The 24136-nt window shown below is 38.5% G+C and overlaps 2 protein-coding genes across 3 annotated transcripts in view; both read right to left on the reverse strand.

Moving 5' to 3' along the window:
* LOC138917971 (ral guanine nucleotide dissociation stimulator-like) overlaps positions 1–733 on the reverse strand; it is a 238244-nt gene extending 237511 nt beyond the window's left edge. The window contains exon 1 of one of the 2 annotated variants that reach the window (XM_070237030.1): positions 445–733. The gene's annotated coding sequence lies outside the window, so the exon portion shown is untranslated. The remainder of the gene's footprint in view (positions 1–444) is intronic. The other variant, XM_070237028.1, reaches the window with a different exon arrangement.
* LOC138917972 (ATP-binding cassette sub-family D member 2-like) lies at positions 445–23830 on the reverse strand. The gene is made up of 9 exons (XM_070237033.1): positions 23686–23830; positions 21154–21257; positions 17808–19163; positions 16083–16263; positions 7260–7381; positions 3725–3893; positions 2893–2987; positions 2021–2056; positions 445–513 (listed from the first exon to the last, which is right to left on the reverse strand). Exons 3-5 carry the CDS (start codon positions 18834–18836, stop codon positions 7266–7268), a joined length of 1326 nt encoding a protein of 441 aa, XP_070093134.1. The 5' UTR covers positions 18837–19163; positions 21154–21257; positions 23686–23830; the 3' UTR covers positions 445–513; positions 2021–2056; positions 2893–2987; positions 3725–3893; positions 7260–7265.
* Between the last annotated feature and the right edge of the window lie 306 nt (positions 23831–24136).

The following is a 24136-nucleotide window of genomic DNA, read 5'->3' on the forward strand; positions in this document are numbered from 1 at the left end:
TCAAGGGCTTTGGAAAGCACTGGCTCTGCACACAAATATTACGTGGCCCTCCACAGGCCACTTCCCCCGAACCGGCCTGAGCTTCAGGCCCACAACAGGCTTCGTGAAAACCCCAACGGAACGTAGCCTCGAAAAGAGGGAGACCCGCACTCCTCAGAACGCCTCGAGACCAGTGTCCTTATCGACTTCGCGTCTGTCCTTCCAAGAAGCCAAGACCACGGGGGGCGCTTCAGCGCCCGACTCCCGGGCACCGCATGCCCAGGCTGGCCCCGTGCCCGGCACACACCGCCCGTTCCACGAACGCCTCAAGCGCACGAAGAGACCCCCTCGCTCCCCGCGCCGCACAGCTGTCCCGCGGACTGACGGGCACCTCTTGGCGCACAAGCCTATTCCTCAGGGACACGCTCGCCTCCCACCAGCCCCCAGGCCCACGCCCCCAGGTACCTCTCCCAGATGGAATCCTCTTCGCAGGCGCCCTGGTCGTCCGTGTCCGGCGAGCAGGAAGAGCGGGAGCTGAAGGAGGGCCTCCTCAGGCTAGCGGCCGTGGCTGTGGAGGGCCCGGGCTGCTGTGCCCAGCGGGGACACGGAGCGGCGTCCAGGGACGCCGGCGGAACGGACGAGCCCGGCCCGGGAGAGAGCAGCAGAGCGCGGCCGGACTCCGCCGGGCTCGGCTCTGGGCAGGCAGGCGCGGCTCGCCGACGCCTCCCCGGACGGCGGCCCAGCAGCCGTGCGCGCTCCCCGTGCGCGCCGCCGCCCAGAGGCTCCCTGGCCGCTGCCCCGCCCCCGCCCCCCCAGGCGGTGGACTGTGGACAGGGACAGGGACACCCTCCTGGGAGAACTCCTGGGGCCCCGTCCACATGCTCGCTCTCGTGGAACTGCAGCCTCCTCGGGTATGACTGGAATGCCACACCCGAAACCATGCAACGTCCAGAAGAAAACATAGGCAGTATGCCCTTTGACAGCAGTCTTAGCAGCCTATTTTCAAGTACCATGTCTGACTGGGCAATGGAAGCAAAGTGCAAAATGAACAAACGGGACTACATCAAAGTGAAAAAAAATCTTCTGCACGGCAAAGGAAACCATCCACAAAACCAAAACACAACCTAACAACTGGGTGAAGATACTTGCAAACCATATATCGGATAAGGGGTTTATATCCAAAACACAGAAAGAACTCCAACAGCTCAACAACAACAAAAACTCAACAACCCGATTAAAAAGACGGGCAAAAGATCTGAGCAGTGACTTCTCCAAAGAAGGTATACGGATGGCCAACAGGCATATGGAAAGGGGCTCAACATCATTAGCTATCAGAGGAAGGCAAATCACAACTACAAGGAGAGGTCACCTTCCTCTGGTCAGAATGGCTCTAATTAACAAGACAGGAGACAAGTGTCGGAGAGGATGTGGAGAGAAAGGAACTCTCCTACACTGCTGGTGGGAGTGCAGACTGGTGCAGCCACTATGGAAAGCCGTATGGAGTATCCTCAGAAAACTAAGAATACATCTACCATATGTATGATCCAGCTAGCCCACTGCTGGGTATTTATTGAAAGAACTTGAAAACACCAATGCAGAAAGACACATGCACCCCTAGGTTCACTGCAGCATTATTCACAACAGCCAAAACTTGGAAGCAACCTAGGTGCCCATCAAGGGAAGAATGGATCAAGAAGATGTGGTATGTATACACAATGGAATGCCACTCGGCCCTAAGAAACGATGAGATCCGGCCATTTGTGACAACGTGGATGGACCTTGAGGGTATTATGTGAAGTGAAATAAATCAGAGGGAGAAAGTCAAACACCGTGTGATCTCACTCATAAGTACATGATAAAAACAATGACGAACACGCACAGAGCAACGGAGATTGGATTGGTGGTTACCGTAGGGGGAGGGGGGGAGGGGAGAGAGCAAAAGGGGCGATGAGGCTCACATGTGAGGTGACGGACTATAATTAGTTTTGGGGTGGTGAACACGACGTAATCTACACAGAATTCGAAATGTATTACAACGTACCTCTGGAAAGCTACGTGATGTTAGAATCCACTGTCACTGCAATAAAGTAAAATAAAATAAAATAAAACAAAATAAAGCAAAATAAAATAAAGAAGTGTAGGAGCCTCCAGAGGCTAACAGGCTTTTGCAAAGTTATTCTAGGGATTTTTACGGCTTGGCTCAGGGCGGCAGACACCAGCCTGAGACACAGCTGTGACATAGCCACTAACTTCAACTCAACGATATTCCGACTGGAGGGAAGTCAAAACTACTGTAATCATCATTTATTGAAGGCTTCACTTTGTGCCAGATCCTGCGCCGACTGCTTTGCACCAACTGTCTCATTTAATCCTCACATCCAAAAGGCAGGTTACCGTTATTCTCCCCATTGTCAAGGTGAGGAGGCGGAAGCAGAAAGATGGCAACCTGCCTGGAATTCACAGAAGGATTCTCTAGGTAATGACATGATTTGGACAAGACTTAAAGGTTTAACACATGACAGTGAAGACGCAGATCCCAGTATCACAGACCGTGAAAAACACTGAGTCCTGCCAAATGGATTAAAACACTAATTATGGATCCTCACAATCTCTTGGCCTGTTTTTTCAGGTGAGGTAAAACCCGGTGTGAAAAACCGTTTAGGAACCTTGTATAGGCTCTCAGTGAACTGTAATTTTAATTTTCAACCTGGCAATAAAGCAGTAGACATCAAATTTCTCTTTCTTTCTTCTGAGGAATTAACTGCTTCTGTAATTGAGCCACTGTGCATACGTTCCTTGATTTCCCCTCCTTTCCATATGCTCCTCCATGCATTTAAGAAATGTACATGAATTCTGTGTTGTTTTTTATTAGTGTGATGGCAACAATCAGAAGATTTTTGAATATCATCTTACTTTGAAGTTTAGCCTGGAAGCCACCACTTCTCCCGTTGGTGTAGGTATGGGAACATTTTCGCAAATAATTCCATGATCCACATCAATAACTTCTCCTATAAGTTAAGGAAAGACTTAAGTTACAAAAGCTATCACACGTTAGTCTTAACTACGTAAATAACTTAAAGTATAATGCAACATAGATAAATTCGTTATAAAGATAATTCACAGTAACAAATCAGAAAACCAAGTGAAATATAGATATCTATATCTAAAGAAAAGTTTAACGTAAATTTGGACATTTTGACACATCTACTTGGAAAATCTTTCTCAGAAACATTACTTACCAATAATCTAATGTCAACATCATAATGAGAGCAAAGCTAAACTCTATCTGATATAACCCAGCCATACTCTTTACAACTACTTGTTTCTCTAAATTAACCTTTCTTACAGAAAAAACACGGTGCCCCAGAAAGGGAATTAAGACATTTATATATAATTTTTAAAAATATGATAACCAAATAAGTTTAAAAACATAGGATGATGAAGAACAATATGACATTAGTTCTAATTCTGTTATTTGATTTTTAAAAGCAAACAATTCATTCTGCCATATGTGCAGTTTCCAAAAATAATTCTAGAAATTTTGTTCTAAATAAAGGTAACAATTTTTTTTTAATGGTAATGTTAGTCACCACTCCTCACACTGCAATACTAAGTTTAGGAATAACTATTTAAATAAATAAATGTTGGTTTCTTTTATCTGTTAAAGACTAGCTTCTAAAAAACTTTAGTTCTGTTGATAAACACTTAAATACAGGAAAAATACAAAAACATTTGAGTCTAATACCTTTGATTTCCAACGTATCACTGAGGGAGAATTCTATGTTAGCTCCATTCTTGCTATGGTTTTCAGACTCTTGCATGACAGCAGTTCTCTTATAAATGCCTCTTTTCACTTCATCAAAGACCCAAAACATATTGTACACTCGGGCAGTATAGCCTGCTAATTCAGTGATCTAAAACCAACACAGAGAAATAAAATAGAGTTAATATACTCAAGACAGGCTTAAAAAAATATGCAATCATATAAGCTTTTTGATTTAATGTTAAAGATCCTATTTTATTATACATGAAAAATAAATAACATCTGATAACTAAAACAAGTAACGGTAAAAAGCTTATCAAGAGAGCAACATAGCAACGTGTCAATGTAAGTTTGATTGGGATTATAAAACACATAAAAAATTATTCATTCAAGTCATGGTTAAAAACGAAATGTAAAGATTTCAGAATATTAGTGAGACTTAAAAATCTTTGGTCAAGGGGCTGGCCCCACGGCCAAGTGGTTAAGTTTTCACGCTCCACTTCAGCCGCCCAGGGTTTTGCCGGTTTGGATCCTGGGTGCAGACCTAGCACCGCTCATCAAGCCGTGCTGAGGTAGCATCGCACATAGCAGAACCAGAAGGACCTACAACTAGAATATACACTGTGTACTGGGGGGCTTTGGAGAGAAGGGAAAAAAAAGACTGGCAGCAGATGTTGGCTCAGGTACCGATCTTAAAAAAAACAACTCTTTTGGGGCCAGCCCCGGGGACAAGTGGTTAAGTTTGTGCGCTCTGCTTCAGCGGCCTAGGGTTCACCAGTTGGAATCCTGGGCACAGACACGGCACTGCTCATGAAGCCATGCTGAGGCAGCGTTCCACATAGCACAACTAGAAGGACCCACAACTGAAAATACACAACTATGTACGGGGGACTTTGGGCAGAAAAAGGAAAAAATAAAATCTTCATAAATAAATAAATCTTTAGTCAAATTTCTGATTTGACTCGTTTAAATGACAGATTTCATTTCCAGAAAATTAGAAATTTTGTGAAAAGCTTAAGTTCATTCAATGAAATTATGATCCTTTATTTTGATATCTTTTTTCAATTTAAAATAGGTTTTAAATAGAAGAAAAATACATATTTTTCTTATTAGAAATGAATGTTTCTGAGTCAAATTGATTGTCAAAATTCCTAAGCTTGGCAGAGAAAATATCCCCGCTAGAGGATACCAAAATTGGGAGTGAGCTCAGTGAAAAGCTTCAACTCCTTTTCAGTCCAAATTCCACAATTCAGCTTCTTTTCAAGCCAAACATGATTTATATGCCCAAAGAAAAACATTAAATATGACTTTTTTCTAGGTGAGATTAAAGATAAGATGAGATAAATCTCTGCTTTAGTCCATAAGGCTCAATAGAGTGGTACCTTGCTCCTATCCTGCCAGTGATCCAATTTAGGCTGAATCTCCTGCTGTTTTTCTATTAAAAGAACACCTTGTTGTCAGGGTACTGTGAAAGGTGACTCATCTCCTGTCAAGACCATCTTTCTCAGTGAAAAGGAAAGCACAAAAACCATTCCCTTACAGAAATGTTTACTAGGAAACTGGAACCAGTAAGCGAGGCAGGTCACTAGTAAAGGTCTCTTAAACAATAAATTGTGGAATAATACAACAATGCTGACATTTGTGTAAGATTTTTGTGTGTGCAAAACAAGCAGTAAAAGAGTGCATATTACTGTCAAAAGCTTTCTACCGTGTTTCTACTGTGTGAGAGGTCTGTAGCTGGATTAGTATCGCATTTCTATATGTTAATGCTATAGCTATTTAAAGGGTAATTTCTCAAATGTTATCCACAAAAATCTCCTGAGTTCTCAAGCAGAGGAAAACAGAGCTAAGGATTAACAAAATATGGATTCAAAAGAAACCTGGCTAAATATATTTGCATAAAAAAATAAAAAGTCCAAAACCAAATGTAGAGGTCAATTAAAGAAAAGCAGGAGGCAAGGAGTTAGTAGACCAGGATGCAGGGTGGAGTGGGCCAAGAGTGTCTGAAAAAACCTGAGAATGTGACTGTGGACAAACTACTTTGGGATATAAGACAGGGGGTTTGCCCTTGAACTCTAACTCTAAAAAGGACCCTTGCTCCCTCTGGAGCTAGCAGAGAATGCATGATGCTTTCATGTGCTGTCATAGCAGCAATAAGATTCTTTAGAAGTGAACATTCTGTGATTCAAAGCACAGTCAGCCAAAATAGAGCAAAATGCAATCAGTTTTTGTGTCGGAGACAATGTAGAAAAACTAATTGATATTCTTTCTGTGACTTAGATACCAAAGTATTTTAATGTGAGATGGCTAAAATTTTGATTTGTCATTTAATTTTAATAAGTAATTTATTAATCAAAAAACCTATCCTCAAAACTGTGTCTTCAGATTATCAAAATTACTATTTGAAAAATTTTTTTAAATTGAGTTGGTTTGGTACGTGGCCCTAAACAACTGGTTTTACTTTTATTTTTTTAACCCAATTCAAGAAATCAGTTGTTGAATGAGACTGAAAAGTTTTGTGGGTAAATCACAAACTTTGTAACTCTTTTATATGGCTTATTCGAGGCTGATTTAATAGGCAGCTAAATTTATAAAGATGCTCTGGCAATTTATATTGATACAAAAGCCACAAGAGTAATTAATAGTGAGAATGTCTGTCCATGGGAATATTATGTAACATCTGAACTGAATAAAATGATTTCCAGTCTTAACACTGTGATATCTGCAGGTCTTATTACCATTCTTTCAGCAAGTATTTATCGACCACGTACAACATTCCAAGCATTAAAATGGATATTAAGAATGTAAAGCTGAGTAAGACAGTTCCTGCTTTCCACTCAGGGCCTGGTGCAGGGGATAGTCAATTACAATGTGGTAAAGCACCAGGTGTACTGTGAACACAGAGAAGGTAGAGCCAGAGTCTGCAACGAAGGCGGGAAGAAGGTGGAATCACAAGAGGGTTTTAGAGGTGGTTGGTGAGGCTTGACTTGTCATGAAGGATGAGTAAAAGTTTGCAAGGTATATAAGTAATATTATTGGCTAACATTTAGTGACTGCTTAATATGTATTGTTTTAAACATTCTACATGTATTAACTCACAACAACCCTACAAAGTCAATGCTATCATCATCCTTATTTCACAGATGATGAAACAGACACAGACAGGTTAAGGAATTTGAGTACGTTCATATAATTTGTGAATACTGGAGCAAGAATTTAAATTTAGGCACTCTGGCTCCAGAATCCACACCTAGGGGTGTGGTTTTTTTTTTTTTTAATTAAAAACAAATACGTCATACTATAGACAGAAAAAGAGGAGCTATAATTGAAAGTGTAAAAATTAAAGGGTATTAGCAGCAATATACTTGGGAGGGCTGCCTTTTGTCTTGATTATACTCTTAGCAATGTTTGGTAGAGAAAAATGTTTCCAAAATACTAAGTATATCTTGTAATTTACATTTTGCTTGATTTTCATATATCTTATTTTAATCAAATTGATGACGAGAAATGCAAGTACCTCTTTCTATGAAGACATAATGCTTTCAATAGCATCAGCTCCAGAGGCCAATAAATTTCGAGCAGTAGTAAAGGCTTCTGTCCGTTCACTAACCATAGCTTGTTTGGGGCCATCCTCTAGATCTAAAAGCAAATTACAAAACTATTGAATTTTTTCAAGTAACTAAATGTTTTATTTTATACAGATGAAATTGTGGCCAAAACAACCACATGTAAATTTTTCATTAGTACCAGCAATTTCTTAGAAATTTAATGAATTATTGAAAATACAATATTTGTACGAGATTTTATTTAAAGCTTTCTTTTGTTTCATTATTTTTTTAGAAGGAGATTTGGAACAAAAGTAAGTCTATAGGAATTATGACTATTTTCATTTAGTATTCTTTTAACTTTTTCCAAATTCAACTCCCTGCCCTTATTACAGCTAGACAATCAAATACTATGGATTTGGTCAATAAAATACTACTAATAGGAATACAAGCAAATATTTCTAGTGTAGTTCCTTTAATAGAAATGCAAGTTAGCTGACCCTCATAATCCAGCCTCTGTCTACCTGTTTCAACCAACCCTCACTCTACAGTCTAGCGGCAGCCCAAACATGCAATACTCTATTTATCCTCTGCTATTTGCATACATGATTTCTTCTGACTTCAATATACTTCTCTTCCTTCTTTGTCTAGCTCTTTCTTCAAGAGTTAACTCTTTAGTAAAGGTTTCCCTGGAAACTTTTGCTGGCCTTTCCAATGGACTTTAAGTTTCTTAAGGGTCAAGAATGTGTGTTTTATTCTTTATTCCTAGTACTCAGCAGAGTCTCCAGCACATAGTACTCCTTAATGTGTATTGAATGGATGCATGGATGCATGGATGGGATGGATAGATGAATGAACATCCTAAATTACTGTCAATGCAGAATTACGGTTAAGAGGAGTCAGACTAGGTTTGAATCCAGGCTTTACTACTTATTGGCAGGTAGTAAGGTAAGTAGAACTTGCCACTTATCCTCTCCATGCCTATTTTCTCATTTGTAAATGAGGGAGACAATAATACTATCTCAGACAATTCTATCTCAAAGAGTTGTTTTAAGGTGAAATACAAATGAAGTGTTAGTCTAATCTATGGCCTATAATAAGTTCTCTAAATGTTAGCTGTTATTATTTTCTCTAGTTATTATCGCATATCTATTTAATTTAGTCTCATTCTTCAAAATTATTCTCTCCAAGTCATTACTTTAATCTTTCCAACAATTTGAGTCTCTATCTGGCCCGTCTATAGATTATTTCCAAAGTTCTAAATTAAATGCTGAAAATTAATGAAGAAATTAGAGTGATATAGATAGTCATAGTCTAACTTTGATATTTATTGTTCTCTGATTTATCTCAGTGCAAAGGTTTTTTTTTCTCCATATCAGTGCAAATATTTAACTTGTGCCCTATTATGACTACCAGATAATTTCATATTTACTTGCTCACAGACAGCTCAGCTGGGTTTGAAAGAGATCCACGTATAATATAAGGTAAAATGCACTCAGCAGATATTTACTGAACACCTAGATATGCAAGAAATTAGGCAAGGTGCTATAGGACATGCAAGGATAAATGTGATTTTCAGACTCTTTCCTTAGGGAGCCTACAGTTTGGTAGGAGAGAGAAGACAAGTTCCCAAATAACTATGCAGGGCAGCCTATGAAGAGAGTTAATGGGAGGTGTTTAGAGGAGGCAAAGATCATTTCTTGCTGCAAGAGACAGGAAATGCTTCATGGAGGAGTAGACTGTGAGTGAGGCCTTGAAGACCACATATAATTTCAATAGATCATAAGTATAGTATAAGCAACAGGACAGAGAAGGGAAACTTCAAGCAATGCCAACTGAATGATAAACAGTCTGATCAAGTTACAGCATGGGTTGGTGTCAGGCACTGATTTCACCCGAGTATGAGAATCACCATGAGTTCATGGGGCCGTTTTACAATAGTCCAGGGGCCACCCAGTGGCCAAGTGGTTAAGTTCCTGAGCTCCACTTTGGCAGCCCAGGGTTTCGCTGGTTGGGATCCTGGGCGCGGACATGGCACTGCTCAGCAGGCCACGCTGAGGTGGTGTCCCACATAGCACAGCCAGAGTCACTCACAACTAGAATATACAAGTATGTACTGGGGGGTTTTGCGGAGGAGAAGAAGAAGAAGGTAAAAAAGAAGATTGGCAACAGTTGTTAGCTCAGGTGCCAATCTTTAAAAAAAAAAAAGAGGACAAATAGTCCAATGTGGTTCCTCCTAGCCCTACTGTTGTCACTGCTCTAGAGGACTCCTGTTAGCCCCCTTGAAGTGAGTGAGTTTCCCTGAGGAATGAAAAAAGAAAGGCTTTGAGTGCTGGTATAAGTGAGGAGTGAAAAATGTGATTGAATAAATAGACTGGAAACAGAATGTAGATATTCTTACATTTAAATGTGTGACAAAATTTAGATAGACACAAAAAAATTACCGAAAGATTCTCAGCAAGCTACCAAAATAGTGAATTGCTGAATCAGTTAAAGCACTAAGAATAGTTTTGGCTCATAGAGAATCTGGCTGGTGATCTAAAATAATCATGGGATTTTATGAATTTGGGTTAAAAGCGGTTTAAATAGTAGCTTTTACTGACAGTCTCTGTTAAGAAGTAAAAACACTAGCACAGATGAACTGGTGTTTGACACGGCATGGTACTTTCCACGTCGCTTTAGCAGATTAATGCCTATTGGGTTTTCTTCGTGCTTTTAGCAACAAAATTACAAATAGCTCTGGACAGATTTCATTTGACTTTTATTCTACGGATTGTTCTTTGGAAAGTACTGTGAGAGCAGTGCCGGTAGTATTTTGCCATGCACACAACAGCCAACTGCATAACCTCTGTGAGAAGGGTAGATTCCTCAGTGTCAGAGATATAAATTCATGACCTAAAGCACTCACCTATTTTGTATCCCAGATCAACACATTTTATCTTCCTCACCAAATATTTTGAATACGTTGTCAAAAGTGCCTCACTTAAGGATTTAATATTTAACATTATATCTTCTCATTTTACTGCTATTTTCAGCTCTGCTAATAAAAGGATATATTTTTTTTTTTTTTAAAGATTTTATTTTTTCCTTTTTCTCCCCAAAGCCCCCCGGTACATAGTTGTGTATTCTTCGTTGTGGGTTCTTCTAGTTGTGGCATGTGGGACGCTGCCTCAGCGTGGTCCGATGAGCAGTGCCATGTCCGCGCCCAGGATTCGAACCAACGAAACACTGGGCCGCCTGCAGCGGAGCGCGCGAACCCAACCACTCGGCCACGGGGCCAGCCCCTAATAAAAGGATATATTGAAACACGGTCACATCTGTTGCTATTTCACTGAAAAGGTGAGAAAGGATTTAAAACTAAGGTTATGTAATACATTTGTCAAAACCCATAGAACTGTATAATACAAAGAGTGAATCCTAATGTAAACTATGGACTTCAGTTACTAATGTATAAATATTGGTTCATCAGTTATAACAAAGGTATCACATTAATACAAGATGTAAATAACAAGGGAAATTATGGGAGTAGGGGAAATTTGGGAACTGAACACTTTCTGCTTAATTTTTCTGTAAACCTAAAACTATTCTAAAGAAAATTGTCTATTAATTTTTTAAAAATTAAAAAAGCAGGCTACCCTTCTGTACTTTTTTCTTTGGACTTATAATCTGAGTTTACTTCTTGTCATTTATGTTTTATCTTTGCCACCTTGACAAATCTCAATCTTACCCTACCTCATACCATATATAAACATCAATTCTAACTGATGATCTTAATGTGAAATGAAAAACCAATAAATTTCTAGAAGATAAAATAGGAGAGGGCCGGCCCAGTGGTGCAGTGGTTAAGTTGGCACGTTCTGCTTCTCGATGGCCTGGGGTTCGCTGGTTCAGATCCCGGGTGCAGACATGGCACTGCTTGGCAAACGCCATGCTGTGGTAGGCGTCCCATGTATAACGTAGAGGAAGATGGGCATGGATGTTAGCTCAGGGCTAGTCTTCCTCAGAAAAAAAAAGAGGAGGATTGGCAGTAGTTAGCTCAGGGCTAATCTTCCTCAAAAAAAAAAAAAAAAAAATAGGAGAATAACTCTATGACCTTGGGTTAGGCAAATATTTCTTAAACAGGACAAAAAAAGCACTAACAACAAAGAAAATGATTGATAAATTGAACTATATTAAAATTATGAACTTCTCTTAGACACTTAAGAGACTGAAAAGGCAAGAATAGAGTGGGAAAAGAGATTTGAGAGTGTGTGTGTGTGTGTGTGTGTGTGTGTGTGTATCTGACAAACTACTCATTACAGAATACACAAGAGCTTTACAAATGAACAAGCAAAAACCAGATAAGCCAGTTTAAAAATGAAGAAAAAACTTATCGGTATTTCATAAAAAAGGCTATCCAAGTAGCCAATAAACAAATGAAAAGTGCTTAACCTCCTCAGTCATCAGAGAAATGCAAATCAAGACTACAATGAAGCACGCTTATACACTCATAAGAATGCCTAAAAGGAAAAAGACTCACATCAAACATTGACAAAGATGTGGAGCAACTAAAAATCTCTTACGTACTGCATGATACTATTTATATAAGGCTCAAAACCCACCAAATACTAATGAATGATCGGTAAAATGCCTGCCTTTGCTGTGGCATGGGGGCAGGGGCAGGAGGAAGTGGGGATGGGAGTAGGAGGCTGAAGATGAGGATAAGACTGGGAAGGGGTTTCTGGGATGGGAGCTTCTAGGATGAAGGTAAGGTTCTGTTTCTTCTCAGTGGTGCTTACGTGTATGGGTTGACTTTGTGACAGTTCACTGAGTGGTACACTAATGATTGTGCCGTTGTGGGCATGTATGTTATACTTTAAAAATTATAGCTCCTGACACAAATAGCTAATTACAGCTAAAAAGTATGTCTTTGATATGTACTGATAATTACTGTGACAATAATTGGTCAACAAGAGAGTAGTCATATGTAAACTGACCCAAATACAAAATTATATTTCAACAATTTTGCATTTGAATATGAGACATACTCCTGCAGCAGGAGCTATGGAGATCATCTTGTTGGAAGTACATTTTAGGAATAAAATATCACCCATGTTATGAGGGTTATGGTAGAGTTCAGTTCCATTCCTAAGAGTGCTTTCAGTTGCTACTTCTGATGTGCCACCTCACGTTAGCAGATCACCAACATGTGGACGCTACTGGCAGTGCTAGTGGCTTAGGTGCTCTCTTCACTGCCTGTCAGGTGTCTGTGATAAGGTCCGGCAGAAGGGACCTATAAGTAGCTTTCCCTGGCCTTGCCCAGAACTGCTTTTGATATGAAGAGAAGAAAAGTGGCCTATAATATTAAAAAATTGAGATACAGCTCCCAGGTAACTATTTTCTTGACATAATTTCAGTCTTTCTCTTAATACAAAGCAAAGAAAGGGGTAATGTCCTCTAAGAAAATATAATAGAAACTATATATAATTAACTATTTCAATGCCTCTATTTCAAGCATTAGCTCCCACGATTGCTTGGTCTCAAACTAAGTTAAGTCCCTTATAGACTAAGTTCCAATATAGCTAAATGGAGGTAGCGTGATGAAGGTAAGAAAAGTAACACACTAGGAATCACATATTGTCTTCTATCCTTAGTGCTTCCACTAACCATCTGTGTGCCCTTAGGCAAATCTGGGGCTCCAGACTGGATGACCTCTAAGCTCCTCGTCTGAGTGAAAGTGGCATGATTCCACATGCAATTTTGTAATGTGAACTTGAATATAAACATAATCCTGTCCTAACCATAAGATTTCACTTGAAGTTGTAGGTGGGTGGTATAACAAATCTACTACAAAACTATTTTTCTTTTCTCCTCCAAAAAAACTATGCAGGCTCTTCCTCCTATCTGCACTTTTACCTCTGACTTCCTAATCACTTTTAAATATCTTGCTCTCTTAACAACAATAATCATGCCAGCAAATGTCTATTGAGCATTTTCGATGAAGCAGGCATTGTTCTAAGTTTTACACATGTACTCTTCTTTAATCCTCCTAACAACCCTGCTATAATTTCTCCCATTTCAGAAATGAGGAAATTGAAGCACAAGAAGGTTAAATGACTTGCCCATAGTCATAGCCTAGTAAGCAAAAGAGTAAGCATTTGAACCCAGGCAATCTGATGCCAGAGCCCACATGGTAAGAATAGAATAAATATTAACAATGATCCACCTAAATTCTTACTACTTGCTGAGAACTGTTTCAAAGCACATTAAATACATTATATACAATTTCATAATTCTGTAAGATATATATTACTATACCTATGGTTAAGAGAGGAAAACTGAGGCATATAAAGTTTATGCAAATTTCTCAAGGATGGATAACTACTAAATAGCTGAGTCAAGATCTGAACAGTGGCCTGCTTCTTTATTGTATTGTCTTTTTTTCCTCTATCCTACTTTTTCTCCCTTTTCTCTTTGCCATTCTTCTCTCATTCACCCACTTTTCCCACCTATTTTTGCTTTAAAATATACAGTATCATGTATTTAATTCATCTCTAACATAAGGGACAACTCAGGGCATGAGTGTAAATTAAGACTGAAGATTAGATTAGAATATATGATATGTAATTCCAAGACCTAAAGCCTCAAAGATATATCATTATTTAGAAAAAATAATTTTGTATGAGTAAAATGCTAACAATATTTTCATGTGTTAAATCATTGTAGGTCAAATGTCTTTAGTAAATACGTACAAACATTATAAGCGTATATATAGTAACATTAGAAATTACAGAAGATATTGAAGCAGCTTCTCATAATAATGCTGTCATATGAATTTATTTTTTTCTTCTATGAAATTCTTATACTGCTTCTCTTTGTATAAAATCCTCTTTTGAAAAGAAGCTTTAAGAATTACTTTATTTTACTTGCATCACTGTGATTATCATAATTTCAATCTGAAATTTTAATGTTGTTTCTTTAATTTAATATGATATTTTCAGGATTTATTTTTACATATCTTATTACATCACCCATAGAAATAAGATTGTTAGATTCTTTGCATACACTGTTTACTTCTTACTGGTCTCTGTGGGGTTAATTTGTCACCATTAATAGCTGCATTTTCTCTGCTCTATGTTGAATACTCTGGGGTTTTGTACTAAGACCCGTGCTTCCAAGCACTAAGAGAACTACACCATAATCTTGTCATTGGTGTTGTCTCTATACGTTATATATGAACCTTTTAAAACATCCATAGACTTAGATTCACTATGAATATCTGATAATTTTGTTGTGTCTTACTAAAACTAATCTCAAGACCATAAATTTTTCTGTCATTTTTTTCTCCAATACTTTTTTGAAAAAGCAATTTATTTTATCTTATAATGAAAGGATTATGTCTAAAAATACTATTACTAACAACGCCTTATTCAATATAAACTTTTTAAATGATTTTTTAAAAAATAAAACTTTGAAAACATAAAAATAGATAAAATTCAGTTTCCCAGTGGTCTAAACACAGTATTAGACAGTTGAGTTGTGGAGTATATTTGGTATATCTACAGTCTTATCACATGGGATTGACAAATTCCAATTTACTAAAATGAACAATTTTAGGGTAAGAATGACTCAAATTTGACAAGTTTTTTGGTAATAATTGGTTAAAGCATTGAAGCACTGTTTCAAAATATTAAAGTATAGGGTAATTTTTTTACTTGTTTTTATTAGATGACTTCAAACAAATAATTCTTAATTCTACACCAAAAATAGCCGTAAAATAGTGTGAATTCTGTTACCTTATTCTCAGTGTTGCCTTTTGTTTCCTAGGTAATAATTGTCACTCTGTATCAAGAACGTCAAGAGCATGCTCTGTACTTTATAAACATTATTCTGTTAAATCCTCCCAACAGTCCTCTGAAGCAGCCTTTCCAATTCTCATTTTACAGATGAGGAAATGGAGGTTCAGAGTTTAATTAACATGACTAAGAGGATACAGGCAGGAAGAGGGAAAGCCAAGAGTTGAGCAAAGCTCTGTCTTACTACAAAGCCCATGCTTTTATTTAGTTACTTCAACACTAAGGCCAATTTTGACCAAGTGGTTTTTAAAGAGAAGGGGGAACGTTAAATTTTGGAGGAAGAGCAGAAAATGCTGCTACTTTAATTAACTCCCCTTTGTCTCTGCCCATTAAGACCCAAACTCCCATCTCAAGTATTACAAAACGTTTTAATATTGTTCTTGTTGTCCTTATCTTTCTTAGTTATCCAAAAGATGAAAAATGTTGGTAAAAACCACTGGGGTGGTGATAGCTAGAATTAGACAGGGGCAGCTTGACAACCCCTACCCCCACAATGCCACCAAATCATGCTACATAGGAGGTTTATCTATGTTACCTACAAGTAGAGGAGATCTTGTTCCATGGTGTGAAGCACTTCCTAAAACAATATTCCTAGTTGCCTAATGTAGTCAACCAACTCTTCAAATCACAAAACAGGGCAGATCCAGTTATAGAATATTTATAGACTAAACACATGGGATGTGCAGAACTGAAGTTTAAAACACATGGAGAGAACTTACACTGCTTTTCAAGATATTAATTTGAAATATCTCACAACTGGAAAGGACTTTTGAGCCACTTATCTCCTTTCACATTGCAGGTATTATTATTGGATGTTGCAAAGTCTGCCTTTGTTTCTGACCATTAATGACCACAGAAAAATGGCTACATATTCAGTTTCACTCACACAAAACCAGCAGTGACACCTTCAAGAGAAATAATCCTAAACATATATTGAAGATTAAGCATAAATGTCATTACCACCATCTGCAAAGCCAGTTGCAGTGATAATAGGTACAGCCACCATAATCAGTCCACTGCTGCTCCAAACATACTTCATCAAGAACTGCTCTATCATGATGTACCACAAACGTTTGGATAAAATGAGGTTCATCTGATCGGCTAAAGCTTTGTAACTTTTCTGTAGTTGCTTCATTTCCACCTATAGAGGGAAAAAGAGGCAAGAACCCAGCATGAGTTATAAAAGTAAATATTGTATGTCTGAAGGCTTTCTTTAAAGATAGGTACACATTATTTTGTTTTACTTAGTATAGTATGATCTATGATTCTAACAACTAAAAAATACAGATTAATATAAGAATGAGTCATTATTATTTAATTTGGTCACACCTATACTATTGAAAAAAAACCATGATACTTAGTAAATATAAAGTACATGTCAGTGATTTATAATTTTTATTTCAAAATTACTTGCATGAGGTTAAAATTAAACGATATTCTATAAGACATGAGTAAACAATGCTAGAACTTTATCCTTCTTGATCACACCAAAAATATTTGAAAATAAACACATGACACACATATGTGTAATTAGATTCCATTTTCGAACTAACTCAATTTGCTGGATTTTGTCTTAAATGCCGGAAGCCTACAGCATGCTATAATTTAAATCACTGAGTTCAATGATTCAAGAAGAATCACAGGTCAATATGACTAATACAACATATAAGGACAATTTTCAAGGGGGAGTAGAAATCCTAAATTTACTTTAAATTTTCTTCTTCAGATTCCTACTACTGTAAACATTTGTCTTGATAACTAATGATGCTTCAAAAAGTAAAGAATTCTGCTTGGGAATTAAAATACCATTTCAACTTAAGAATACCTGAATATTTCATTTGTACTAAGTCATTTGTATTAAGATTTCAGATGCATCACCTTAAAAAATTTGGTCGTATTTAATATTCTGAGGTTACTTCAATGCTCTGGAAGTTTATGTAATTAGGCTAACTATTTTAGGGATCTGCTTAATGTCGAAAATCTTTAGTATTCAGAAATAACGTTCTGAAATTCCTTTTCTCCTCCTCATTTCTTCTCTAATCTTAGCTTTTCTCTCAAAGCCAGACAAAATTTCATTTCACTGCCTCTTTTTATTTGTGTCAAACATGGTGCTGAACATTAACTAAGAGTTGGAAATGCCATTTGTGAGACACACTCTCCTGCACTTCTTAGGACTGAGGACCCTCCATTGCTGACCAGGCATGCAAAATTGTTAAACTTGTCTTTCATGTAAAAGGACAGGGGTTTTTTTTCCTCTTAAAAACAAAGGGCCCTCAATAATAACAACAAGAGAATACCATCCTAAATTTTCCATCTCAATGGACATGTGTTTACTCAGTTTCCAAACACATTTTCTTCTAATGTTCTACAACCAATTAGGATTTAAGTTTTAAGAAAATGCTTCAGAGATAATTCTGAGCATGTTTGGGTAACTGAGGCTAAGTAGACTGAGTGCTGAAAATTTTATTCTCATGAAACTTTAGAAAAGTTTGCACTCTGTAATTCTTTAACAACTTGTGAGTAAAAAGGGTAAGGAAGCATACATTCTAGTACAGGTTTAGATGTCATAGGAGTCTAAAACGCTAAAGAAGTGGGTCCATCAACAGTACAACAGATGGTATCTAGCACTGCAGTGGCAGCTCGAACAGTCTCACATTTCACCCATCATCTTAATTTCTATCTTACCTTATGTCCTCTGTAAAAGGCAATTTCTTCAACCTTGGCTATAATTCTGGAGTGCACATACCGCAAACAGCCTTTTCTATGAGCTTCTTCAGCCACCAATTTACCAAATTTGGGAGAGCAGGCTTTCAACACTGTAGCAGTGGCATATACCACAAGCCCTGCTACTAGGGTGGGCCCAATTGGGCTAGCTCCTCTGGATGGAGCAGTCTGGATGAGCGTATAGGAGGTCAGGATTACATCTAAAATAGGTTTGGTCAGATTAGAATACAAGTGAGCCACAGATTGGGAGAACATCATAATATCCTCAGTAAGAGACTGGTCAGGGTTTGCCAGCCTCCCATCCATATTGATCACCTTATAATAAGTCTGATTTGTAAAATAGGTTTCACAGGCATGGTCTACTAGGCGAGTTCTGAAGGCCAAAGCCAGTTTGCACTCCAGGTACCTTATCGCACTGTTCACAGAGGCAGCAGGGATGGCAATCATAAGCCACTTGAGTAATTTGATGATGAAAGCCAGTTTGCACTCCAGGTACCTTATCGCACTGTTCACAGAGGCAGCAGGGATGGCAATCGTAAGCCACTTGAGTAATTTGATGATGAAAGCCCGAGGCTTCTTTTCCACAATGCTTTTCACGATTTGTCCATCCAGACCAGCCACATAGATAGACAGAAATGTTCTCGAGATCAGAGCCACCGAGTGGAGGCAGAGCCACCCTGTTTCAGTGGTCACAAGTTTTGGAAAGAGAATTTTCCGAAGTTCTAGTAGCTGTTTGAAAAAATCTGCATTCACTCCAGGCGAAGAATTTTTACAAGTGGTCTCGGTGCAATGCAGTATTTCTCTGTTCTCTGCAGTCGGGTAAGCTGCTTCTTTTCTCTTCCTGTGGCCAGATTGCTTTAAACGCTTGCTAATGATGGGATAGAGGGTTTTCAGAGCATATGCGGCAGCCACCAGGCAGGCAGCCCTTTTAGCAGAGCTCGATCTGGTCCATTTCACTCGATCAGCTGCTGCATTTAGCATATGTGTCATTTTCCCAATTACCCAAACCGGCTTCAAAAAGAATTGGTTTTAAAAGATCATGATCCACCGGAATCCCCAGCAAATGTTTCAGAAAGTCCTACAGCGTTCCATAGTCCGCAGCATTTCTTCTCTTCTTTTCTTAAATTTTGCTTTTGTTTTTTTCAATTTTGCTCTGCTGTGACAGGTGCAGCGGAGCTCAGACTCCACTGCACCTACTGAGGATGATTCCCTCAGAAGCTCAAGCTGCACTAAGCCGCCCCAAGCTCCTCCCTCACAGGCCCCTCATTGGCTGTGAGGATGGTGGGACCTTGGAATCCTCGCCGCTTCCCTTTGAACCTTGAAAATGAGGAGAAAGCAAAGCGAATTACATCCTGAGGCAGGAGTCCAAAGAGTTAAATGTCTATTTTGGGAAAGGTCGAATCAGGGCAGCCGCGGGCGACAAAACCTGCCCCAGCTACTGAGCATGCTCAGCGTCACTTAGAAACGCACAGAAGTTTCAGAATATACATCACTCCTCTAAGGTTTTAGTAGATACCACAAGGGGAAGAGCAGAAAGAAAAGGAAATTTCCAAGTGCTATAAAACGAGATGAGGGAGAAGGAGCTAGGGAGACGAGGGAGGAGGGGCAAGAGGACCAACATGAAATGAATGTGAAAAGGATATGGAATGAACGTGAAAGGGTATGGACTGAATCTGAAAGGGAGAGAGAGGAAAGGGACAAGCGGGAGGGACACTGGAGAAAGCAAACTATCAAATACTTAGATCTGTTTTTCAGACCCATTTTATTTTATTTTTTCTGCCTGTGTTTCTCATGAAGTCCCAGAATCTATCAGACAAGTCGTAATTGAGGGCATATTTTGTAAATAAATAGGAGAGAAGTCTTCTGCATTATAGAAAATAGTTCTTTGCTATATCTCCATCTCTATGTTTACTTGTCCTTACAATAAAAATCTTCCAGCCCCACAACTGCTATTTTTAGCAATGGAGATCTGATGCACTGGTATTTATTTACAAGGTGACTATTGAATAAAAAAGAGCAGTGTTTCACTTCTACCACCCTCTTGTGTCCTTTAGATAGTTGTTACTTGGAGGTGTGTGACTTTATAACCTAAAGTTAACCATTTGGGAATCCAACTGGAGTTAGATGGTGGAAATAGCTTCTCTGGGACCTTTTTTGAGAGTTCTTTGTCTTTTGCAAACTTTTGTTTTGCTTGTTTTGTTTAGGCTTAGAGATAATCTATTGGCTACTTCCCACTTTGGTTATTTGATTCAAACAAAGAGTGTTAAAAAAATTTTCCCTACATCCCTAATGGAGGACTTAAACTGCTAAACAGTCAAGCAAAATTCTGCATACTTTTAAATATGTAAAATGTTTAGGTAAGGATGAGTGTGTTTTCGAATATGCAGAAGCATTTTTGCTTCCCCACACCCACCACCCCCCACAACATACATACACATTTCTAGTCAACTGGAAGCCTGGGAAGATATGCATTAAATTAGAACAGAGGTTGGCAAATTATAACCAAACCAGTGGGCCAAATTTGGCCTGCCACCTATTTTTTTATGGCCCTTGAGATAAGAACAGTTTTTACATTTTAAAATGGTTGAAAACACATCACAAGAATAATAATATTTTGTGGTGCATGAAAATTACATGAAATTTTTATTTCAGTGTCCATAAATAAAGTTTTATTGGAACACAGCCACACCCATTTATTTATTTACTTATTTTCTATGGCTTGCAAGCCACAGAGCCAGAGCTGGATAGATGAAACAGAGCCTAAAATATTCACTATCTGGCCCTCTTCAGAAGAAGTTTGCCAACCCTTGTGCTAGAATATAAAACCTGTTTCACTGTTGAATGATCTTCATTATTCAGTTTACTGTGAATAAAGAACTATTCTCCTTTTCATAAGAAACAATAGCCTTAAACTTTTAAAACTCCTTTCCCATGTACATATATGAATTTCAAGAATCATCACAGGTCTCTTTTCATTTGTTTGCATTCAATTCAGCAGATTGACTAATACATGAGTGGCAAATTCATGCAAATTTCTTTTATAGCTGGCCATATTAGCAGCACAATCTATCATTCATTCCATTGAGACTTTCTAAGTCTGTATGTAGAGATCATAGTGTTATAGTGGTTATTTTCAAAATCTTTTATTCCTAATCTCATGTTTCTCAAGTGTCAAAGTAAGGATCTCTTACCCTTATAAACTTTAATTCTTTATGTCACTTCTCCTGACTGTGATAAGACAGGTGGAGGGCCAGGGTAAACTTAGCTGGGGGTGATAGGAGGATGTTCAGCCAGGCAGAACACTTACACAGAGAGTTACACCGGTCAGCAAGCAGCTGGCAGTCGAGGCAAGTGGCCTGCATCACTGGCATAGGACAGCCACATCAGGGGAGGAGCAGGGCAGTGGGAAATCTAGAAGCAAAGAAGGTTAGAGATCAAATCAGGCCTGCACTTAGTTGTAGGTAGGTCAGTTTATCAACTGATAATGAAGCTAGGGTATAGGAACAAGCTTTTATTGGCTTGAGTGAAAGACTTGTTAGAATGAGGAAAATAATCAAGATAGAAAGACAGAAATTTGGTTACCGGAATTGTGGTGCAGGGAAGGTTGGAGGCCAGTTACTAGAACTGGGGAAAAGGTTAATGTGAGATTTGACCTAATGACGAGCCACTTAAGTACAGATGTAACTATCACCATTTTAATTCCACTCCCACCCTTCACTCTACCCTACCCCCAAGAGTCAGGGTTGGTCCTAGCATCTGAGACCAAGCTCAAGACTTCAGGGAAGGCAGAGGAAGAATTCAAGATGATAGGAAAACAGATACATAATTCCAGTTGGAAATATATGCCATTTAAGTAAGAAACTAAGAATGTCAAGGTACTTCTTTCATTTTTTATATTGCCATGCAATTAAAGCAGAAAGAATGCTAATTTAGTTTGAATTTCAAACTAGGTGAGAAAAAAAGAGTGAAAAAAAGTCACTTGTTACTATAGTAAACATAATTCAGCCTAATTTCCACTCAATCTTCTCAACTTTACATGTGTTTATATGGGAAAGCATTAAAATTTTTCTTAAGAGAGGAGAAATAATCTTAAAAAAAGATCTTGAAAATGAATGAAAGTTAAAAAATAAGCAATAATTATCAAATTACTCTGTTCTCAAGTGTGATACTCTCAATGTCAGTGTCACAGTGGACATTACCAACAACCATGGAAGAGCAGGATTAAATAGACTTTATATATATATTAGAGACTATATATATACACATATATTAGGAAAACTACATGCTTTCTAAACAGTAAAACATCAGAAATAAATTTTTATAATAAAGAGACCTACATATATAAGTATATGAATAAAAATGTATAATGTAGATAATATGTATTATGTGTTTAGATAGTAAATCACCAGAGAGTAAATAATTTTTAGCAGTAAAGATAAATTAAGGTTTAAGATTTGGGATGCATTTCCTTCTCAGCAAATGCTAAGTAGTATTTTATCTGTGCTGTATTCCTTTCTTGAACTGTTTCCTGACCCGAGATTACCTAATTGCCCTACTGGCCCTAAAATAGCACAGCATTTGACTCATTATCTACCAGTCATGCTAGCCTTATTCATGTGAGCCACAAACACAATGAAGATGAGATCTTAGGTCAATATTTCATCTGTTACAAATAACCACCTAATAACTGGTTCATAATGAAATGTCTTTTGCTGTGAAGGAAAACCCAGAAAATATCTTGTCTGAGGATGTATCTCATAGATTAATCTTTCCTTAGCCTAATTTACCACTTCCACTGCCTCTCTGTGACTGGGGAAGGAAAGCAGTGACTCTAGTCAGAGAGAAGACACGGTTCTATCCAGCTCCGACTTCTTGACTCTTCTCAACAGATTGGTCAACCTGTCCTTTATGTCTCTACCTATAGAATATATTTTAAAAGGTCAGTCAATCCTCTATAAAATTATTTTCCCCTTCTAGTTAATTTAGTTAATTTGTACCTGTTTCAAAATGTTGAAAGTAGGAAAGGCTAACGCACTGGGCCATTGCTTCTGACTCGACTGTATGGTTTAGGTACTGAAAAACGATGAGCTACTCCATGACGAAGACTAATTTGTTCTGAAATGCTATACTCACTTGGTTTAATTTAAACCAATGATAGATATACTTTGGTGAATTTTTGTGACAAAAATCAGTATTTCTATGATTAAACGATGTCTACCAGGACACATAATCCTATTTTAGGCAACTATATTTTAGGCACTATTTCCCAATGAGTTAACAGAAAATGTATCATATTTGAAAATGAGAGATTGCCCAGATTAAAAATCTGGAAAACAATCATGACAATTGGGGAAAAGAAACCATTTTGTGCATTTGTTTGGTACAGGAGATTTCTAGTTTCTAACCAAAATATCATAGAACAGTGTGTAAGATAAACATTTTGTGAGGATATACAAACATAACACAGAAACGATCAGTAAAATCCAACTTTCGTTTTGAGATTTTTTTCGGTAAGCTGTTTAAAGTCTTTGGGTCTTTACAGCTAAACCCAGTTTTGATCAAGCTCTCTAAGAAACCCACAAAATGGTAAGTTACTACAGCGCAATATTTCTAATAAACAACTGTGTACTGAATATTGAAACTGCACGTGAAAGATATTTAAAGGATTTGGATGTGGAGTGATGTGGGAATGGAAACATCATCTTGAGGATTACGGATCCATATCTTTGTTCTTGCCTTCTTTTTCTCCCCTCAGTCTGTTCTTTGACCTAAAAAAAAAAAGGCTGAGACCTACAGCAAAGTAAATAAAACTATGGTGGGGGTGGTTTGAAACACTAACCCTGCGGCCACAGCCCGACACTTCATTTCTTGAGGGTTCCTTCGCCCGACCGGTTGAAACTGCTGTGTTCTTCCTCCTTCGGACGCGCTGCTTTCCCACGGCGTCCCCTGCGGCCCTATCAGGACAGTGTCGCCGCAGAAACCGCAGAGGCTGCCGGGAGAGCCGGAAGGAGCCTAACCAGGCCGCAAAGGCTGTAGGGAGGCTGGGCTATAGGCCCGTGGGCCGGAGAGGAGCGGGCTGAAACCGAGGAAGCTGTGGCTTAGCCCTGAATGGAGCCGTCTGAAGTGCAGCTGTCAGAACCCCAGTGTCTTCTCAGAAGTTTTGGGGAGATGAACTGGGTCGGGGCTCCCGGTGAGTCGTGCTGCTGGAGCTTGAGACTGTAGCCTTGCGTCCCTGGACGTACATTCCCGTCATGGCGCCTCTTTCCTAGGCCTCGGAGGGGAGGGCACAG

The sequence above is a fragment of the Equus caballus genome, chromosome 16, assembly GCF_041296265.1.
Source record: "Equus caballus isolate H_3958 breed thoroughbred chromosome 16, TB-T2T, whole genome shotgun sequence".
In the NCBI taxonomy this organism is placed as follows: Eukaryota; Metazoa; Chordata; class Mammalia; order Perissodactyla; family Equidae; genus Equus; species Equus caballus.

What these genes read in the sequence shown, in the direction of transcription:
- LOC138917972 (XM_070237033.1), bottom strand. Translation starts at nt 18,836, where the DNA reads ATGACACATATGCTAAATGCAGCAGCTGATCGAGTGAAATGGACCAGA. An exon ending in CCTTTTACAGAGGACATAAG is followed by an intron (nt 16,264 to 17,807) that starts GTAAGATAGAAA and finishes TTCCCTCTATAG; the next exon opens with GTGGAAATGAAGCAACTACA. An exon ending in AACTGGCTTTGCAGATGGTG is followed by an intron (nt 7,382 to 16,082) that starts GTAATGACATTT and finishes ATTTGCTTTTAG; the next exon opens with ATCTAGAGGATGGCCCCAAA.